Below are 17,317 nucleotides of genomic sequence, written 5' to 3' on the forward strand. Positions count from 1 at the left end.
ACAAAGTGTGTTTCTTCCACAGGAATTCCTTTACTGTAGTTCCTTTACTTCTGATTTTACACATTAGGTATCTTACAGATCAAATAAACTGTTGTGAACTTGCCGTAGGACTGAACTACCGTAATGTTGTTTTACACATCTATTGAACAACTACTTGTTGAGAGCCTACTATGTATCAGGCATGTACGAGGCCCAGGGGTAGTAGCATAGCAGCAAATGAACTAGACCACGTACCAGTCCTTATGCAGTGTTTCACAGGAAATTTTGTTCTGGCCTACTGTCAGACTTTTCGACATATAAACCTTTTCTAAGTGGAAGGGTACCTATATTTTACTAGAAGAAATTAATGTATAGAGAAAAGATCAAGCTTTTTAATGTTTACATGAAGGCATTATTTCAAGGAAGGTAATAAGGAATCAGAAGGCAATTTTGAGTTTTAGTTTTAACACTTATTCAAAAGGGAAGAATGGGATATTAAAGCAGTTTATTTGTTCAAGGAACACTTAACCGTGTGCCTCTGTGTGACAAGTGCTGCTCTGGCCTGGGATACAGCAGGAAACAGACACCCTGCCCACACTAGTGTCTTACTGGATTAGTTTGATAAATCCTTCAGTTTGAGGATATTATGTGAACAATTAGAGTGTTAACTAAAAATTCCTATAGCTCTTTGAAAAAGATTTTCCAAAATCTAATTTTATTTGTTCTTAGACTGATTTCCGTGGCCACAGTGCCACAAAATTAATATTCACCCAAATGATGATCTTTCTCAATCTATAATTCCATTTACATTTTTTAAATGCTGGAATGATGGGGTGGGAGTGGAAGAAAAGTAGAAGAAAAAATTTTCAGGCCAAGGCGTTTGGAGTTTTTTCCAAAAGGATGCATCCTAAAGAAACCTGTTTTACAACCTAAATTTTTTAAAGCTCAGTATCATGTGTTAGTTTAAAACCAGTTTTAAACTTTGCTTTCAGTAACTTTTTGCACTAACTATAAAAACTATTTTAGGAGGGGGATACTAATGTGGTATGCTTTTTTGTATTACAGCTTTCCTAATTACATTTTATTATTTTAGGGGTTTAACAGTAATGTTTGAAATAATGAAAACTTATGGCCACACTTATGAAAAACACTGGTGGCAGGATTTATTTAGAATTGTTTTCAGAATCTTTGACAACATGAAATTGCCAGAACAGCAGACAGAGGTAAGAGAACATGAGATTTTCATTTAACACAGTGAAGTCAAAAGGTTCTTTTTTTCCCTAATAACATTTTAGTATTTCAAATTAAGCACAGTGAACAGAAAAAAATCCTAGAAATTTTTTCTGTAAGGCATTATAATATAGTAGTAAGTCTTTATAAACAATGCAGTTTGGGGATAGAAGTGAGTTAATGAATTGAGTTTTTTTTTCAGTGTTTTTGTTGAACTTCCAGTGTCTTTTCCTCATTTTAATGTTGTCACAAGTAAAACATCAGAGCTCTCCTTAGTATTCATGGGGCTTCTTATTCTGAATTGAATAAGGAATGCGCGTTTGTTTATTTATCTATTTATTTCAAAGTCTTTTACTACAGACCAGTTACAGTATGTGTTCCAGTAAGTGTGGGAAAGAACATCAGGTCTTCGTGTTTTGTCCCATATACTGTATTAAATGCAAAATTGGGGACCTCTCTGACCTGCGCAAAATTTTATTTTAGATCTACAGGTAGACTCTTAAAACATTTTATAAAGTGGACTAAGTAGACATATGTTTATGCCCTGGCACAAAACCATGTATAAAAATTAGTCCAGATTAGTCCATTTGAGAAAAATAAAGAAATTACTTACACTCCCCCCCCTTTTTGGGGGGCTGTGTTGGGTCTTTGTTGCTGCGCGGGCTTTCTCTAGTTGTGGCGAGTGGGGACTACTCCTCGTTGCGGTGCGCGGGCTTCTCATTGCGGTGGCTTCTCTTGTTGTGGAGCACCAGCTCTAGGCGCGTGGGCTTCAGTAGTTGTGATGTGCGGGCTCAGTAATTGTGGCTCGCGGGCTCTAGAGCGCAGGCTCAGTCGTTGTGGCTCACGGGCTCTAGAACACAGGCTCAGTAGTTGTGGCGCATGGGCTTACTTGCTCCGCAGCATGTGGGATCTTCCTGGACCAGGGCTCGAACCTGTGTCCCCTGCATTGGCAGACGGATTCTTGTTTTTTGTTTCTTTAATTAATAGCTACTTTATTTATTTATTTATTTATGGCTGTGTTGGGTCTTCGTTTCGCGCAAGGGCTTTCTCTAGTTGCGGCAAGCGGGGGCCACTCTTCATCGTGGTGTGCGGGCCTTTCACTATCGCGGCCCCTCCCGTTGTGGGGCACAGGCTCCAGACATGCAGGCTCAGTAGTTGTGGTTCTCGGGCCCAGTTGCTCCGCGGCATGTGGGATCCCCCCAGACCAGGGCTTGAACCCGTGTCCCCTGCATTAGCAGGCAGATTCTCAACCACTGCGCCACCAGGGAAGTCCCCTACTTACACCCATTTTATTTTAAACCTATGCTAACCCACTTGGGTAAATTCTTATCATTGCCTTCCTCTGTTTTTCTTCCATGTTCTATCATATTCTGGAGCAAGACCAACTTGTTATTAGTGTCTGTTGTTTGAAAAGTCATAGCGTTAATAGCCAGACAATGCAGTGGTGGTTTTTTTTAATAAAACAGTGCAGAAAATAGTTATTTTATATGCAGATGGTTATGGGATAATGAAGAGAAGATCAGATATAAAGTTGAGGTGAATGTCATATTCAAGGAGTTCAGTGCTCTGAAAGGAACCTACAGGCTTACGTTTTAAATATGCAAACATATTTCTTTGAAATTCTAGTAGTTGATGAATGGCCCGACCTTCATTTAATGACTGTCTCCCCTGTAGAAAGCGGAGTGGATGACGACGACATGTAATCATGCGCTTTATGCGATCTGCGATGTGTTCACCCAGTATTTAGAAGTACTCAGTGATGTACTTCTGGATGACATTTTTGCCCAGCTCTACTGGTGTGTGCAGCAAGGTAGGTCTGTACCAGATAAGTGACACAAAGTGTTAAATGTGACCCTGGTAATACACAAGTGAATTGCTCTTTTCTTTTCTAGATAATGAGCAGTTAGCACGATCTGGTACAAACTGCTTAGAGAATGTTGTTATTCTGAATGGTGAAAAATTTACCCTAGAAATCTGGGATAAAACTTGTAACTGCACACTGGACATCTTCAAAACCACAATTCCACATGCGTAAGAAGATTTTATACAACTTTATATTTGTATATTGAATGATGGACATAAAAGTTTTGATAGTAATTAGTGATTTCTCGTAACAGAAATCCTTTTTAAAATATCTCAGTGTTCTTTGAATTTGTGTTTATTGCAAATCAGACTCCTTAAAACCGTAATAAATACATGAATTAAATTTTTTATATACCCAAACTTTTAGTCTGATCATTTAAAATTGGAGTCATAATGAAATGATTTAATAAGATTTTATTCATCCAGATTAAATGAAGCAGTGGTTCTGAATTGAAAAAAAGAAAATCTCAGCATTTGTTTTAGTTACTGTAAATGTAATAATCTAAGGAAAATTTATTGTATTTTGTATTACAATATTGTAAATATTGTATTTTACGGTTAATTATCATCTTTTTCTAAGGGATAAGTTTGGAATTGAATTGTAGTGGAGTTTTTACTGATTGGGAAACTAAGACATAGTCTTGCTAAATGACTTGTTGGCACCCGGATCATTTGTAGGACACCTTGAACTTGCTTCCCCCCAGCTCGTTTCGTTTCAAAACATGTTGGATGTGGTGTGGTTCACACTCTCAGTGACTGGTATGATTTTGGTGTTTTAAAGGCTCTTGACCTGGCGTCCTGCTTCTGGAGAAGCTGCTCCCACACCTCCGTCTCCTGTGAGTGAAAAACAGCTGGTAAGTTTTAACAAATAAAGCATATATTAAATTACTTAACTAAGTATTCTACCATGGGGCAGATTCTTTTATATGAGCCCAGCTCTTTTAAAAAGATGTCGTAAAATATAGATGGTCTTGAGACAGAGTAAAATGATTTTGAGAGCACAAGGGGCAGGTACCAGTTTACATAAGGATTTACATACCAAGCTGAAGATATTATCGGATGTTATTTTATTTAAACTTTCAACTTTGATATAATTTCACCTTAGAGAAAAGTTACAAAAGCAGATTAAAGAATTCTGATAGACGCTTCACGCAACTTATTTGTTTCCTAGATCTGCCGTAACAAATTACGACAAACTTAGTGGCTTAAAACAACAGAAATTTATTCTGTCACGGCTCTGGAGGCCAGAGGTCCAAACTCAAGGCATCAGCAAGGCCACATTCCCTCCCAGGGTGTTAAGGGAGAATCCTTCTTTGCTTCCTCTAGCTTCTAGTGGCTGCTGACAGCCCCTGGCGTTCCTTGGCTTGTACACACATCCCTCCATTCTCTGCCTCCATCTTAACGTAGCTGTGTAAAGCCAAATGTCTCCCTCCTTCCTCCTTTAAGGACACTAGTCATTAGATGTAGGGTCCTCCCCAAATTCAGAATATGGTCTCGTCTCAAGATCCTTAACCTGAAAGACTCTGTGTCCATGTAGCCTTCACAAGTACCAAAGGTTAGGACTTGGACTTACCTTTTTGGGGCCACTGTTTAACCCATTATCTACCCTCTGGTGCCCCAAAATTCATGTCTGTCTTTCGGGCGAAGTCATTTATGCCATCCCAACATCCCCGGAGTCTCAACTTAGTGTAGCGTCAACACCAAGTCCAAAATGTCATGTAAATATCATCTTATCAAAAGTCCCAAATCTCATCATCTAAGTCATCTAAATCAGGTATGTGGTCTCTTCTGGAGCAAAATTTCTCTCTATTTGTGGACCTGTGAACCTGTAGAACAGATTAACTGCTGCAAAATACAGTGGTGGGCAAGCATAGGGTAAACATCCTCATTCCAAAAGGGAAGCATGGAAGGAGGAAAAGGGTCACTGGTCCTAATCAAGTTCAAAACCCAGGAGGACAAACTCATTAAGTTTCAAGGCCTGAGGATAATTTCTGTAGCTCGGTACCCTGCCCTACCCTCTGGGCCCATGGCTTCTCCCTCTGGGGCTTCAGCTTTGCCCTCTTAATCATTCCGCACTTACAAGTTCCACTTTCCACCCAGTAGTACAACACAGTTCAGCCAAGGTTTCTGCAACTTATAACAAGGATCACCATCCTTCCAGTAGCCAATAACACGTTCCTGATTTCCTTCTGAGATCTCACCGGGAACACCTTTTTTTTTTTTTCTCAAAGTTATTTATTTATTTATTTATTTTGGCTGCGTTGGGTCTTCGTTGCTGCGCGCGGGCTTTCTCTAGTTGCGGCGAGTGGGGGCTACTCTTCATTGCGGTGCGCGGGTTTCTTATCGCACTGGCTTCTCTTGTCGCGGAGCACAGGCTCTAGGCGTGTGGGCTTCAGTAGTTATGGTGCACAGGCTCAGTAGTTGTGGCTCACGGGTTCTAGGACGCAGGCTTAGTAGCTGTGGTTCACAGGCTTAGTTGCTCTGCAGCATGTGGGATCTTCCCGGACCAGGGCTCGAACCCGTGTCCCCTGCATTGGGAGGCAGATTCTCAACCACTGCGCCACCAGGGAAGCCCCAGAAGCACCTTTAATGTTCATATTTCTATCAACATTCTAGTCATGACCATATGTGTGTGTGTGTGTGTGTGTGTGTGTGTGTTTCTGTGTGTGTGTGTGTGTGTGTATATATATATTCTTTAGGATGATAGAAGCTTGCTCTACCAGGCATTTCACTTCCTTCTGAATCCTCACCAGAACTGAGTTTAACATCCATATTTCTACCAACAGTCTCTTCAGGTCAGTTGAGGTTTTTTTCTATTGTACGCCTCAAAACTCTTCTAGCCTCTGCCATTACCCAATTTCAAAACCACTTCCACATTTTTAGGTCTTTGTTATGGCCGCACCCACTTCATGGTACCAAAATCTATATCAGTCAGTGTTCTCCAGTTCCAGAGAAATGGAGCCAATAGGAGATAACCTACACCTGTGTGTGTCCATATTTATCTATACGTGTGTGTGTGTGTGTGTATAATATATGTATGTATATGTATCCCTATATATTTTTTCCCCTAATTTCAAGGAATTGGCTTAAGCAGTTGTGAGGGCTGGCAAGGTTGAAATGTGCAGGGCAGGTGGGCAGGCTGGAAACTCTTGGGCAGCCGTAGCCCACAGGCAGAACTTCTTCAGGGAAATCTCAGTTTTGCCCTTAAGGCCTTTGAACTCATGGGATGAGGCTTGACCCATATTATTGAGGATAATCTCCTTTACTTACAGTCATAACTGTGAATGTTCACCACATCTACAAAATACCTTCACAGCGACACTTGGAATAGTGTTTAATTGAATAACTGGTCACTATAGCCCGGCCAAATTGACGGATGAAACTGACCATCACACCAGGTTTCCCGAAGTGTTATCACTGTACTATGTTTGCTTTATTATTTCCACCCTCCCTCTTCTTCTCTCACTCCCCCACCTCCCTACATACATTTTTCTGGATTCTTTGAAAATAATTTGAAAATAACACACCCTTTTTTCCCTAAAATTTTTAGTGTGTTTTCCATAAAATAAATAAATATATATAGTCACGGTGCAGTTAACAAAATAGGGAATTACTATTGAAACAATACTATAATCTGGCTTTATTCAGATTTCTGCTGTTCTCCCACTAATGTTATTGAATTTTAAACCCAGGAAGCCAGAGGTAGCAAATCTATGCCCACTGACCTGATCTGTCCCCCACAGCTTTTTCATTTCTTAACTAATTGTCAGTGGCTAAAACTTAGGTCTCACAGAAGAGCACCACTCTGAACGTGTCTTGAGAACTGTGACATCCGGCACATCGGGCCCGCATCGCTCCATGACCCTGATCCGCTGGAGTTGTTCGTTCATCACAGACTCCACCGCTTGTGATGTCCTGTTTCCAGCCCAGGACGAGCTTGCTCTCATTTTTGTTTTTCTTAAATTTGGCCCACTCCCTGCTTGCTCTGTGGGCTTTTGTTTTTGCTCCCTCTGCTGTATAGTGTAGTAGTTTGCAGGGTGGGCTGTGATGCCAGACCCCAAGTCAAATCATGGCTCTGCACCGACTAGCTCTGCAGCCTTAGCAAGTTACTTAACCTCATTTAAAGTGAGTCTTGTGGTGGGAATTAGATCTGGTGCTGCACATGAAGTCGTTAGAACAGCGTGTGCCAGGGTGCGCGCTCGGCGACTCTGCCGGCTGCTGGGCCGATGCGGTGGGCCCGGTGGTGCCCCTCGAGGCTGCTCGCAGTCTCTTCCTTGGCTCCGTCCGGGAGCTGCAGCTGCCCTGGCTCTGCATCTAGTCTCCTGCTGGAACCAAGTAAAGCTAAAAGAGTAGTAATGTCAGCTACCATATATCGTCTGACACCTCTAGTGTCAAAGGATTGTTAAGTATTAAGGATTTACTGCCAAATCCTTAACAACCTGCAAGGAAAGTGTCATCTCCATCTTCAGATTTCAGGTCAGAAAAAACCTCAGCTCAGGAAGATTGATTGCTTCCCCAAAGGCTACGCATAGCGGGAGTGGCTCTGTTGGACTTGAACATCAGCTTGTCTTCACGCACTGCTCTCCTAGTTGGTCGCCTTCTCACTGACCTTTCTGGTTGCTGGGTTCTTGGGTGACAGAACATCCTTCCCTAAATGCACCCCTACAAAGCTTTCCTGGGCTCAGCCTACACAAAGCTTGCAGAAAGCCCTGCCCACCATGTGTGTTCCTGTTTCGATTTCATGACAATTCATGGGTATTGCTGACAAGTTTTTCCACATAGTGAAGCTTATTAGCATTTCTGTCTGTTGCTCTTGGGTGGTGTCAGACCTGATCTCAGGGAGGGTCAGAAAGGAAGCTTTTCTCTAAAAGATTATCAGCTCTTATCCATGAGCAGGTAATATTAAATAATTTACCCATTATGTCCATAATTGCAGTGCGTACAATGTGATTTTCATAGGGACACAACGTAATTTTTTAAAAAACAGTGTAATAGAAACTGTTTTCATCGTTAAGCTTTATTCATTGTACTTAAAATGAATTTTTTTATTTTATTAGGACACAATATCACAGAAATCTGTAGATATTCATGATTCTATTCAGCCAAGATCTGCAGATAATAGACAGCAAGCTCCATTGGCTTCTGTCTCTACTGTGAATGAAGAAGTCAGCAAAATTAAACCCACAGCAAGTGAGTTATTTCTCTTAATAAAAATAAATTGTGTATTTTGTTTTATGTAGGCAAGATATGAAAGTTTTGCTTTCACTTTTATTTACAAACACATACTGTAATTGTGTGGTCACTTGCTTACTGTGTTTGCTCCAACTTGGACATCCCCCGGCAGATGGTCAGGAACTCTGCCGACACCTACAAGACCAGTTTTTTTCTGTAGTGCTTTCAGCTGGTGTTTGTTTGAAGCACGTGGGTCTTGAGAGGAGAGAGGGGGTGGCCAGGGCATCGAGGAGCAAGCCCTCTGCTGCCCGCAGCCCACGTCTCCTCTGCCCCTCCCCTCACCTTCTTCAGTTCTTTTCACAAAGAAGGGGAATCCCTCCTGTTTTTTTACTAAATTGGTTCACAGAGGAAAGAGGACCTCCTCCCTAGAGGAAAACAGGACAACTTTAATTGCTTTTTAAAATTGAGGTGAAATTCACATAACAAAAGTAACCGTTTTTTTTTAAAGTGAACAGTTTGGTGGCATTTGGTGCATTCCCCATGTTGTGCAGTCCCCACTTCTACCTGGTTCCAAAACGTTCACCCCAAAAGGAAACCCCGTAACCGTTGTCCTGTTGCTGCCTCTTCTCCTCCTCCCCAGCCCCTAGCCACCTCCCGTCTGCTTTCTGTGTCTATGGATTTGTACATTCTGCACATTTCATATGAATGGAATCATACAATGTGACACTTTATGTCTGGCTTTTATTTAGTATAATGTTTTCAAGGTATATCCACAGTGTAAAATGGGTCAGTAGTTCATTCCTTTTTATAGCTAATTGTCCTTTGTATGGATATACCACATTTTGTTTATCCTTTTATCTGCTGGTGGACATTTGGGTTTGTCGCACCTTTTAGTAATAATGAATAATGCTACTGTGAATGTCTGCGTACAAGTGTTGTTTGATTACCTGTTTTTAATTCTTTTGGGTGTATACATAGGAGCGGACTTGCTGGGTCATAAGATAATTCTGTGAGGAGCCCCTAAAATGTGTTCTGCAGTGGCTGCACCATTTTGTATTCCTACCAGCAATTCCATTTTTTCCACATCCCCACAGACATTTCCTCACAGACATTTCTGTTTTTCTTTTTAATAATAGCCATTCTAGTGGGTATAAAGTGTTGTCTCATTGTGGTTTTACTCTACATTTCCCTAAGGATTAATGATGTTGAGTATTTTTTCATGTGCTTATTGGCCATTTGCATATCTTCTTTGGAGAAATACTTATTCATGTCCTTTGCTTATTTTTAATTGGGTTGTTTTTTTGTTGTTGTTAAGAGTTTCTTACATACTCTGGATGCTACACCCATGTCAGATACATGATTTGCAAATATTTATTTTCTCCCATTCTGAAGGTCATCTTTTTACTTGATAATAATTCTATGATGTACAGAAGTTTAAATTTTGATGAAGTTCAGTTTATCTGTTGTTGCTCATGCTTTTGGTGTCATACTTAGGAATCCATAAGCCAAAGCTAAGGTCAGAGAGATTTTCCCCAGGGCTTTCTCTAAGAGTCTTATACTTGTAGCTCTTACATTTAGGTAATTGATCCCTTTTCACTTAATTTTTTTCAGGGAATTTTTATTAATCCTAGGTGTTTACCTTTGTTTTTGAGGGACGACAGATTTGGTGTCCTCCCTGAAAGGAGCCTCCCGCTTCAGTCACTGTGTCTTGCTTCTCAGAAGGGAGATAGGTGGCGATGAGCGGCCTGTTTTCGTTTTTCATTCCTGGGCTCCGCAGCGCAGCTGTTAGCGCCCCGCACAGCTTCGGTCTGCCCTGGAGGGTGCCGTGAGGGCGCGGCTTCGCTCTCCCTCGGCCCCAAGACTGAACTTACATATACTTGGCTTTGTAAGGGAAGGACGCAGTCGGCAGGTTTTTACCTGCCTGATCTGGGAGCTTCCCTTGAACGGAGCGCAGAGCGCTGCTCCCCTGCCCTTCTGGCCTGAGGGCTCGCATTGCCTTCCTTGTGCCGCCCGCTCAGGGTCCTTGAGGAAGAGTTCACTGTGTCCCGCGAGCCCTTCCCTTCGCTCAGGGGACAGGTGTGGTCGCCGTGCCCGTGGGGAGGCGTCGCGGCGACCCCGTGCCCAGAGGAGGCCCTGCGCCAGGGGCAGCGGCCTCGTTCCTTCCTCACACGCGGAAACCGCCGCTGCCCCAGCTGGGCTCCACCCCAGTGCCCGCCGGCCCCCCTGTTCATCCTTGCTCAGCTTTGCCCCGTCCTTTGGTGACCCAGGGAAACGGTCGCCTAATATGACCCTTGGCACTGTCAACCCTTGTGAACGACATTTGTTCAAGTAGGTACTGTCCCCCAAACATGCAGCTGGTCGTTGCTGATGAGACCAGGTTCCTCCTGCGGTTCTGAAAGGACCCCGGGAGGCATGGAGGGCCCTCAGCTCCCCGGCCGACAGCTCTGAACGCCCGTACAGCCGACATTGGAGGTGATGAGAACGCGTCTCCTTCGGCGCCAGCCCCCTCCCGAGCCGTCCCCGCGAGTCCGGGGGTGCTGCCAGGACGCCCTGCCCCCGGAACTGGGAGTGCTCTTGCGACCTGACTGAGGCAGGGCTAGGAAGAGACAGCCATGGGACTGGGGGTGTCTTGGATTTCTTATGTTTTTTGACTTGAGATCTAGTACTAAGAGCTAAATGTTCAGTACATCAGCATTTCTGAAAACTATCTGGAAAGGAGTCGTTATGACCTAAATAAGAATAAATTTAAGCAGGTTGTTTTGCTATCTCCCCAGAATCCCTAAAACCTGAATTTAACTTGTAGAAATTGGGTAATTCCCTGGTGAGTCCAGTGGTTAGGACTCGGCGCTTTCACTGCCGTGGCCCAGGTTCAGTCCGTGGTCGGGAAATTAAGATCCTGACGGCCAAAAACAAAACAAAACAAAAAAACTAACTTCTTGAAATTGGTGCCAGAAAAAGCAGTTTGTAATAATAGCAAAGTGGAAAAAAACTGAAGGACTGTCAAGTCATCCAGCGCTGGAGCCGTTGCCCTGAGGCCGATCAACAGGCAGCGCCCTCACCGTGGGCCCTTGTGCAAGTCCTGAAGAGCCACCCTGAGAACCGACCCTGGGGCCCGGCCAGCGCTGCCAGGTCTTGCAGCTCCTCCGTTGTTGAGTCGTCGTTCTGAACCTTGCATTTATTTCTACGTGTGCTTACCCGATGGCCGGTGAAGCGGAAACCCTTCCGTGAACATGTCTCTCCTGAAGGAAACGGCCCGTCGAGCGCGGTCGTTCAGGCCAGAGGGACGCAGTGCCTGAGCACCGGTTGCTTCCAGTGTGGTTACTTTTATGGTCACGCACTTAGCGGAACTCTTCATAGATGTCTGTGCTTATGAATCCCTTTGGAAACATGGGGTCATTTCGGCTACAGCTACCCACCTGGATCCAAAGAACACATGTGCTCTGGTTGACCCACAGTATCGTCCCAGTGGTCAGAATTCTCGTCTGCCCCTCACTTCCTGCCTTATAGGTCTAGCTCCCGTTGTCTTCTTCTGGTTGAGGTTTTTATATTACCTATAGTTAAAGGTCAAACTTGGGTTTGCAGTAAATGATATTAAAATTATAGTTTTTAACCCATTTGATACATTTTATTGAGGAATAATCTAAGTCTTATCTTAAAATTTGTAGTGGAACCTTCTTGAACATATTCACTGTTCCAAGTCATTTTGAATATTTTTGTTTGCTTAAAAAGGTAATTTTCTAAGGCTTTTCTAAATATCAATTAAATGAAGCTTTTACTGAGTAGTGCTTATGTGCAGAAGCAGGCTATCCTCAGTGTGATGTGTGCAGGTTACCTTCATACGTGTTAATGTTTCCTTAGCATTGTAATGTCATAGAAATTATAAAGGATTCAAAATAATTTTTGTTTGCATGTGCATTGGGGTGGGTTTCCTCACAGAATTTCCAGAACAAAAATTGTTTGCCGCCCTGTTGATTAAATGTGTTGTGCAGCTGGAACTCATCCAGACCATCGACAGCATCGTGTTCTTCCCCGCCACAAGTAAGAAGGAGGACGCGGAAAACTTAGCCGCAGCGCAGGTGAGCGGGTGCGAGGGCCACTGCTTTTTGTTGAATGGGGAGTTAGCGCCACAGTCTGGGCTTCAGAGCAGAGGTCAAGCTAGAGAGCATCGCCACACAGCTGTCATTTTAAACCGTGGGACTGACGGCGTGGACAGCGCTGGGAGGAGGGTCAGGGACCGAGCCTGGGGGCCTCCGTGGTTCAGAGCTCCAGGTGATGAGGCAGGTTCTTGTCCTCTTGCCTGAGGACAAGAGCCAGGGAGGCAGGGGGAGACTGGGAGACAGCGCTGCCCTGCAAGCCAGATGGGGGGGGGAGGGGGGGTGCCCTGAGAAGCAGGGTGTGGTCAGCCCTGTCGGATGTTCCGCAGGGCAGGCGAGAAGCCGCCCGACAGTTGCCCTAGAGAATTGCTCCAGCAATTTGGTGAACTTTGGTTGACCTTGACCTTGTGTTTAATTGTAATGTTGATACAAAAGCATTATTAAAATGGGTACAAGAGAAGAATTGCAGACGGCAGATATCCGTAAGTCTGTCAAGGAGTTCCGCTGTTAAGACAGGGTACGGAGAAATGGGCTAATAGCTGGGGGCGGATGAGGGGGCTCAAGAGAAGGGCTCGCTTTGTTTTGTCATTGAGGTTGGCAGTATGGCAGCCCGGAAAACTCTCATCCGGGAGAGAGAGAAACAGTGCAGAAGAGGGAGGGGCGGTTGCTAGAGCGTCTTTCAGAGCGAATGGAGGGGCACCTAGCGCAGAGCCCTGGGGGCACCTGGAATAGAAGCACAGACAGCTCGCGATGGTAACAGGAGGGCACGCGAAGCAGGTGGGTTAGAAAGTCTCGGCAGGTTGGTCTGTCTGGTGGCCGGAGTCTGTGGGAGATTCTTCTGTTTTCTCACTGAGCTAGGAAGCAAAGTCATCCACCGGGTGAGGTTGGGAAGAAAGTTTTAGGTCCTTGAGGAGAGAAAGAAAACCGCGAGTGAGGCGTCCAGCAGAGTGGGCTAGGAGGGCGTGGAGGTGTTTCAGGGCAGCACCCAGAGCCCCTGGATTTAAAGAGAAAGCCCGTTCTTCTCCAGTCGTGTGTATTGCGCGGTACAACGTAGTAGGCCGTTTTGCCAGCCAGTTGCTAAAAAGAGGAGGTGAGGGGTCATGCACGAGAATATTTATACTTAACAGTCCATGGCCTCAAACCGGCGAAGAGAAGCGAGGACGTGGGGAGGGCGGGGAGCGGGAACGGGGGAGAGGCCGGGGTCTGGTGGGTGCAGAGCTCTGGGGTCAGGAACCGTGGGGAGGGAGCTGAAGACATTGGAGGCGACTAGGATGCACAGAAGGAAGCTTCTGGAAGTTTAGTAGCAAAGGGTGGACCTTTTCTGTTGAGGCAGCACAGATTAACTTCTGTGGCTTGCTCATAAAACGGGTCTTTGGGGAGCCCTGAGTTCTAAATTCACTGACCTCTGTGACTGGGTGCGTGTGCTGCGGTGGTTTGTTTCCCGAAGAGAGACGCCGTGGACTTTGACGTTCGAGTTGATACTCAGGACCAAGGAATGTATCGCTTTCTAACATCGCAACAACTCTTCAAGCTGCTGGACTGCTTGTTGGAGTCACACAGATTTGCAAAAGCATTTAACTCCAACAATGACCAGAGGACGGCTCTGTGGAAGGCGGGTAAGCTGTGGGTGGGGGCCCCCCGCCTGCCCAGTGAACCCCGCCGCCGTACCACAGGCCTTTCTCTGGTTTATAAAAAGTCAGATAGCTGCCTGGGTAGATTGGTCTCCCCCGTGTTTAGTCACACTGTTATTTGACTGACTTTCAAATTGCCTTTCATCTTGTTCACCCAGTCTGGGCCTTCCTGTCGACACCGGCTGCATGCTACAAGCTGCCCTTTCCTGAGGCCAGACCTTAGAAGGGAAGTGCAGGGCTTTGAAGTGGGGGGTAGATTTGTTTTTGAACAAGTTGGAAAATTTAAGTAAAAAACAAGCTTTATAATAATTTTACTGACATGGTTAATTTTTTATTTAAGAAATAGTTACTTGGTGCCTATTAGGTGCAAAACGATGCCAGAGAGTGAGAGGCTGCGAACAGGCAGAAAAAAGAAGGAAGCTGCCCTTCCTTAGACAACAGACTCTTCTGACAGCCTTACATTTGTGTGATTTATTTTATCCCCAGTGTCTCTTTAGCTCCTCATTAAACCCACTCAGGCTTTGTTCATTCTCTCCCGTTCACAACCTCACTTCTGTAAGGAGTAGTCTGTACTTATCTTTTGCCCTTTATTCAACCCAAGTTGTGGCCACCGTTCAGCTGGGACTGTTCCTGCCAAGGTCACCAGGCTCTTCACTTCCCCAGGCCCTCCTCCCCCTCCCCCCTCCTCGGGCTGCTCACCTTTGGCCCATTCTCCCCATTGCGGGAGTGTGGCCTGTGCAGGCAGCCGGGACCCGAAGTGCGTCTCCTTTGAAGAGTTGCGCCTTCCCAGGCAAAGCTGTTCTGTATCTCGGGTCCCCAGCTTGAGGGGAGGGAGTTCTAAACGCAAAAATACCCGACTAGGCACCTCCCCCCCTCCCCGCACAGGTTCCAGCGCCTTCTCCGTGTGACCCTGTCCTCGTGGAGGGCGCGAGGCCCGGGCGCCACGGCTGGACGCACACGGGCTCCACGCAGGCAGTTTTGCCTCCACGTGAGATGCCTCTCCTCCCGCTAACGCGGCCCTTCCCCTTCTGCAGGCTTCAAGGGCAAATCCAAACCCAACCTCCTGAAGCAGGAGACGAGCAGCCTGGCCTGCGGGCTGCGCATTCTCTTCCGGATGTACACGGACGAGAGCCGGGCCAGCGCCTGGGAGGAGGTCCAGCAGAGGCTTTTAAAGTAAGACTCAGGGCTGGGTTTCTGCCTTCGGCCCGTGCGGCTCGGTTCAGAGCGGGAAGGGCCGCGCGGGGTGTGTGGGGCGGGGATGGGGATGGACACACAACACCGAGTCCACAGCCCTGCCCGGCCACGCGGATACCTTGGGGCCTGAGGAGGAGATTGTGGAACTTAAACACACTCTTACAGACGAACGTGCTCTCTCACACAGTTGGTGAGATGCAAGCAAATTACGTCTATTTTTGCTGCTACAGGACAAAGGAGCAAGTTCTATGTCTTAAAATTTTCAAATGTTATAATTTTCAGACTTTTTTTCATGCCATAGATAGCTCCATTTTTACAAACCAGTCCATCTGTGAAAGTGAAAACCTGCCTGCCTGCATTTAGTTTGAAAAAGTGTGTGGAGTTGCTATTGGTGTTTTGTTTTGTTTGCACTCCATTTTTACTTCATGACAACTTAAGATTCTGTCCTTTAAAATTTAAATTCACGCTAAGAATGAAACATGCCATTCAGAAAGAATACTGCTGTTTACATTGTGTTTTTATTTATTTATTTATTTATTTTTTGGCTGTGTTGGATCTTTTTTTTTTTTTTTTTTTTTTTTTTTTGGTGTTGGATCTTTGTTGCTGCACACAGGCTTTCTCTAGTTGCGGCGAGCGGGGGCTACTCTTCGTTGTGGTGTGCGGGCTTCTCATTGCGGTGGCTTCTCCTGCTGCGGCGCTCGGACTCTAGACTCACAGGCTTCAGGAGTTGTGGCACACGGGCTCAGTAGTTGTGGCACACGGACTCTAGAGCGCAGGCTCAGTAGTTGTGGCTCGCGGGCTTAGTTGCTCTGCAGCATGTGGGGTCTTCTGGGACCAGGGCTCAAACCCGTGTCCTTTGCATTGGCAGGCGGACTCTTAACCACTGCGCCACCAGGGAAGCCCCTACATTGTATTTTTGTGTCTTCTTGGGGGAATAGACGTTCTCAGAGACCAATTAAATTCATTTTAGAACGCCAAGCTGTCACCTGGGCTCTGTTTCCCCATCTTGTTGATGAGACTGTTAGGGCCCCGAAGCGTCCCGGTCACAGTGCGGGAGGGAAGGGGTCAGCCCAGGTCTCCTGATGCCAGCCCTGTGTGTGCTCCCGCACAGTGGCGTTGCCTTCAACGAGACTTGGAAAATGTACATTGCCTGGTAAGCTGCAGTGGCTTCTTCTGATATCTTTATTTGGAAAACGTATAAATGTTTATGTTGACACTCCAGTTAATGTAAACACATGGAGTCTGGCAGGTTCCTAAGAGCCACTGCCCTCCTCGTCTCAGTTGTTCTCTGTGAATGTCATACCAGCAGGTGTGCAAGCACATGTGACAGGGAACCTTTTCTGTTCCAGTGTCTGCAGCGAAGCCCTGAGTTACTTCCTTACCCTAACATCGGAAAGTCATCGGGAAGCCTGGACTAACTTACTGCTTTTGTTTCTAACTAAAGTCCTGAAGATCAGCGACCGTAGGGTAAGTGCGGCACCCCGCGCCTCACTGGCATCCGGGCTGCGGCCCCTGCTGCTCGCACCTCCCTGGCCCCCTCTGCTCCCTCCTCACCCCGCTTTGCTCTCCAGTCAGTGATTCTGTGGGGGTTCAGTAGGGGAGGAACCCTAAAGACGCCTTGACAAGCGACTTGGGTTCCCGCACATGGTCAACTCCCATCCTGCCCCCTGAAGTCTCTTCTGCCCCATTTTCAAAACTGCTGACCAGCCCTCTCTCCATCCGCCCCCAGCCACAGCTGCGTCTGGGCCCCAGGCCTGTGCTCCAGGCTTCAGCCATTCCTTTGGCATTTTGATTGGTTCCATGCGACCCAGAGCATCTAGTGAATGGGCCATAAACTCATTTAAGACTTTTAAGCCAGTAGAAATAAAGATAAAATATAAATGTAGAGCTCTGTGTGTGTGTGTGTGTGTGTGTGTGTGTGTGTATATATATATATATATATTACATATATATATATATTTTTAGTTTTCAGAAATACACATTTCACTCTTTAAAAAATGTAGCAACTTTCAGCCCACGTAAATGGAAACGGGTTACTGTGATCCCTGAATAGGTTTAAAAATGCCTAGTCCAGTGGCCTGAATTTTGACACAACAGGCCATGGTGGTGTTTGGGACCCTGTAGAGGCCATGTAATGCTACTCGGTGCCCCACA

The 17,317-nt window shown here is 45.6% G+C and overlaps 1 protein-coding gene across 3 annotated transcripts in view; it reads left to right on the forward strand.

Moving 5' to 3' along the window:
* ARFGEF1 (ADP ribosylation factor guanine nucleotide exchange factor 1) overlaps nucleotides 1–17,317 on the forward strand; it is a 145,025-nt gene that overhangs the window by 125,496 nt on the left and 2,212 nt on the right. For 2 of the 3 annotated variants that reach the window (XM_059902335.1, XM_059902336.1), the window contains exons 30-38: nucleotides 1,073–1,202; nucleotides 2,884–3,019; nucleotides 3,102–3,240; nucleotides 3,854–3,926; nucleotides 8,130–8,262; nucleotides 12,181–12,320; nucleotides 13,786–13,954; nucleotides 15,004–15,142; nucleotides 16,513–16,630. In XM_059902335.1, coding sequence (XP_059758318.1) covers nucleotides 1,073–1,202; nucleotides 2,884–3,019; nucleotides 3,102–3,240; nucleotides 3,854–3,926; nucleotides 8,130–8,262; nucleotides 12,181–12,320; nucleotides 13,786–13,954; nucleotides 15,004–15,142; nucleotides 16,513–16,630 — 1,177 coding nt within the window. Of the gene's footprint in view, nucleotides 1–1,072; nucleotides 1,203–2,883; nucleotides 3,020–3,101; nucleotides 3,241–3,853; nucleotides 3,927–8,129; nucleotides 8,263–12,180; nucleotides 12,321–13,785; nucleotides 13,955–15,003; nucleotides 15,143–16,512; nucleotides 16,631–17,317 lie in introns of those variants that run through there. The other variant, XM_059902337.1, reaches the window with a different exon arrangement.

The sequence above is a fragment of the Balaenoptera ricei genome, chromosome 17 (genome assembly GCF_028023285.1).
Source record: "Balaenoptera ricei isolate mBalRic1 chromosome 17, mBalRic1.hap2, whole genome shotgun sequence".
Classification (NCBI taxonomy): Eukaryota; Metazoa; Chordata; class Mammalia; order Artiodactyla; family Balaenopteridae; genus Balaenoptera; species Balaenoptera ricei.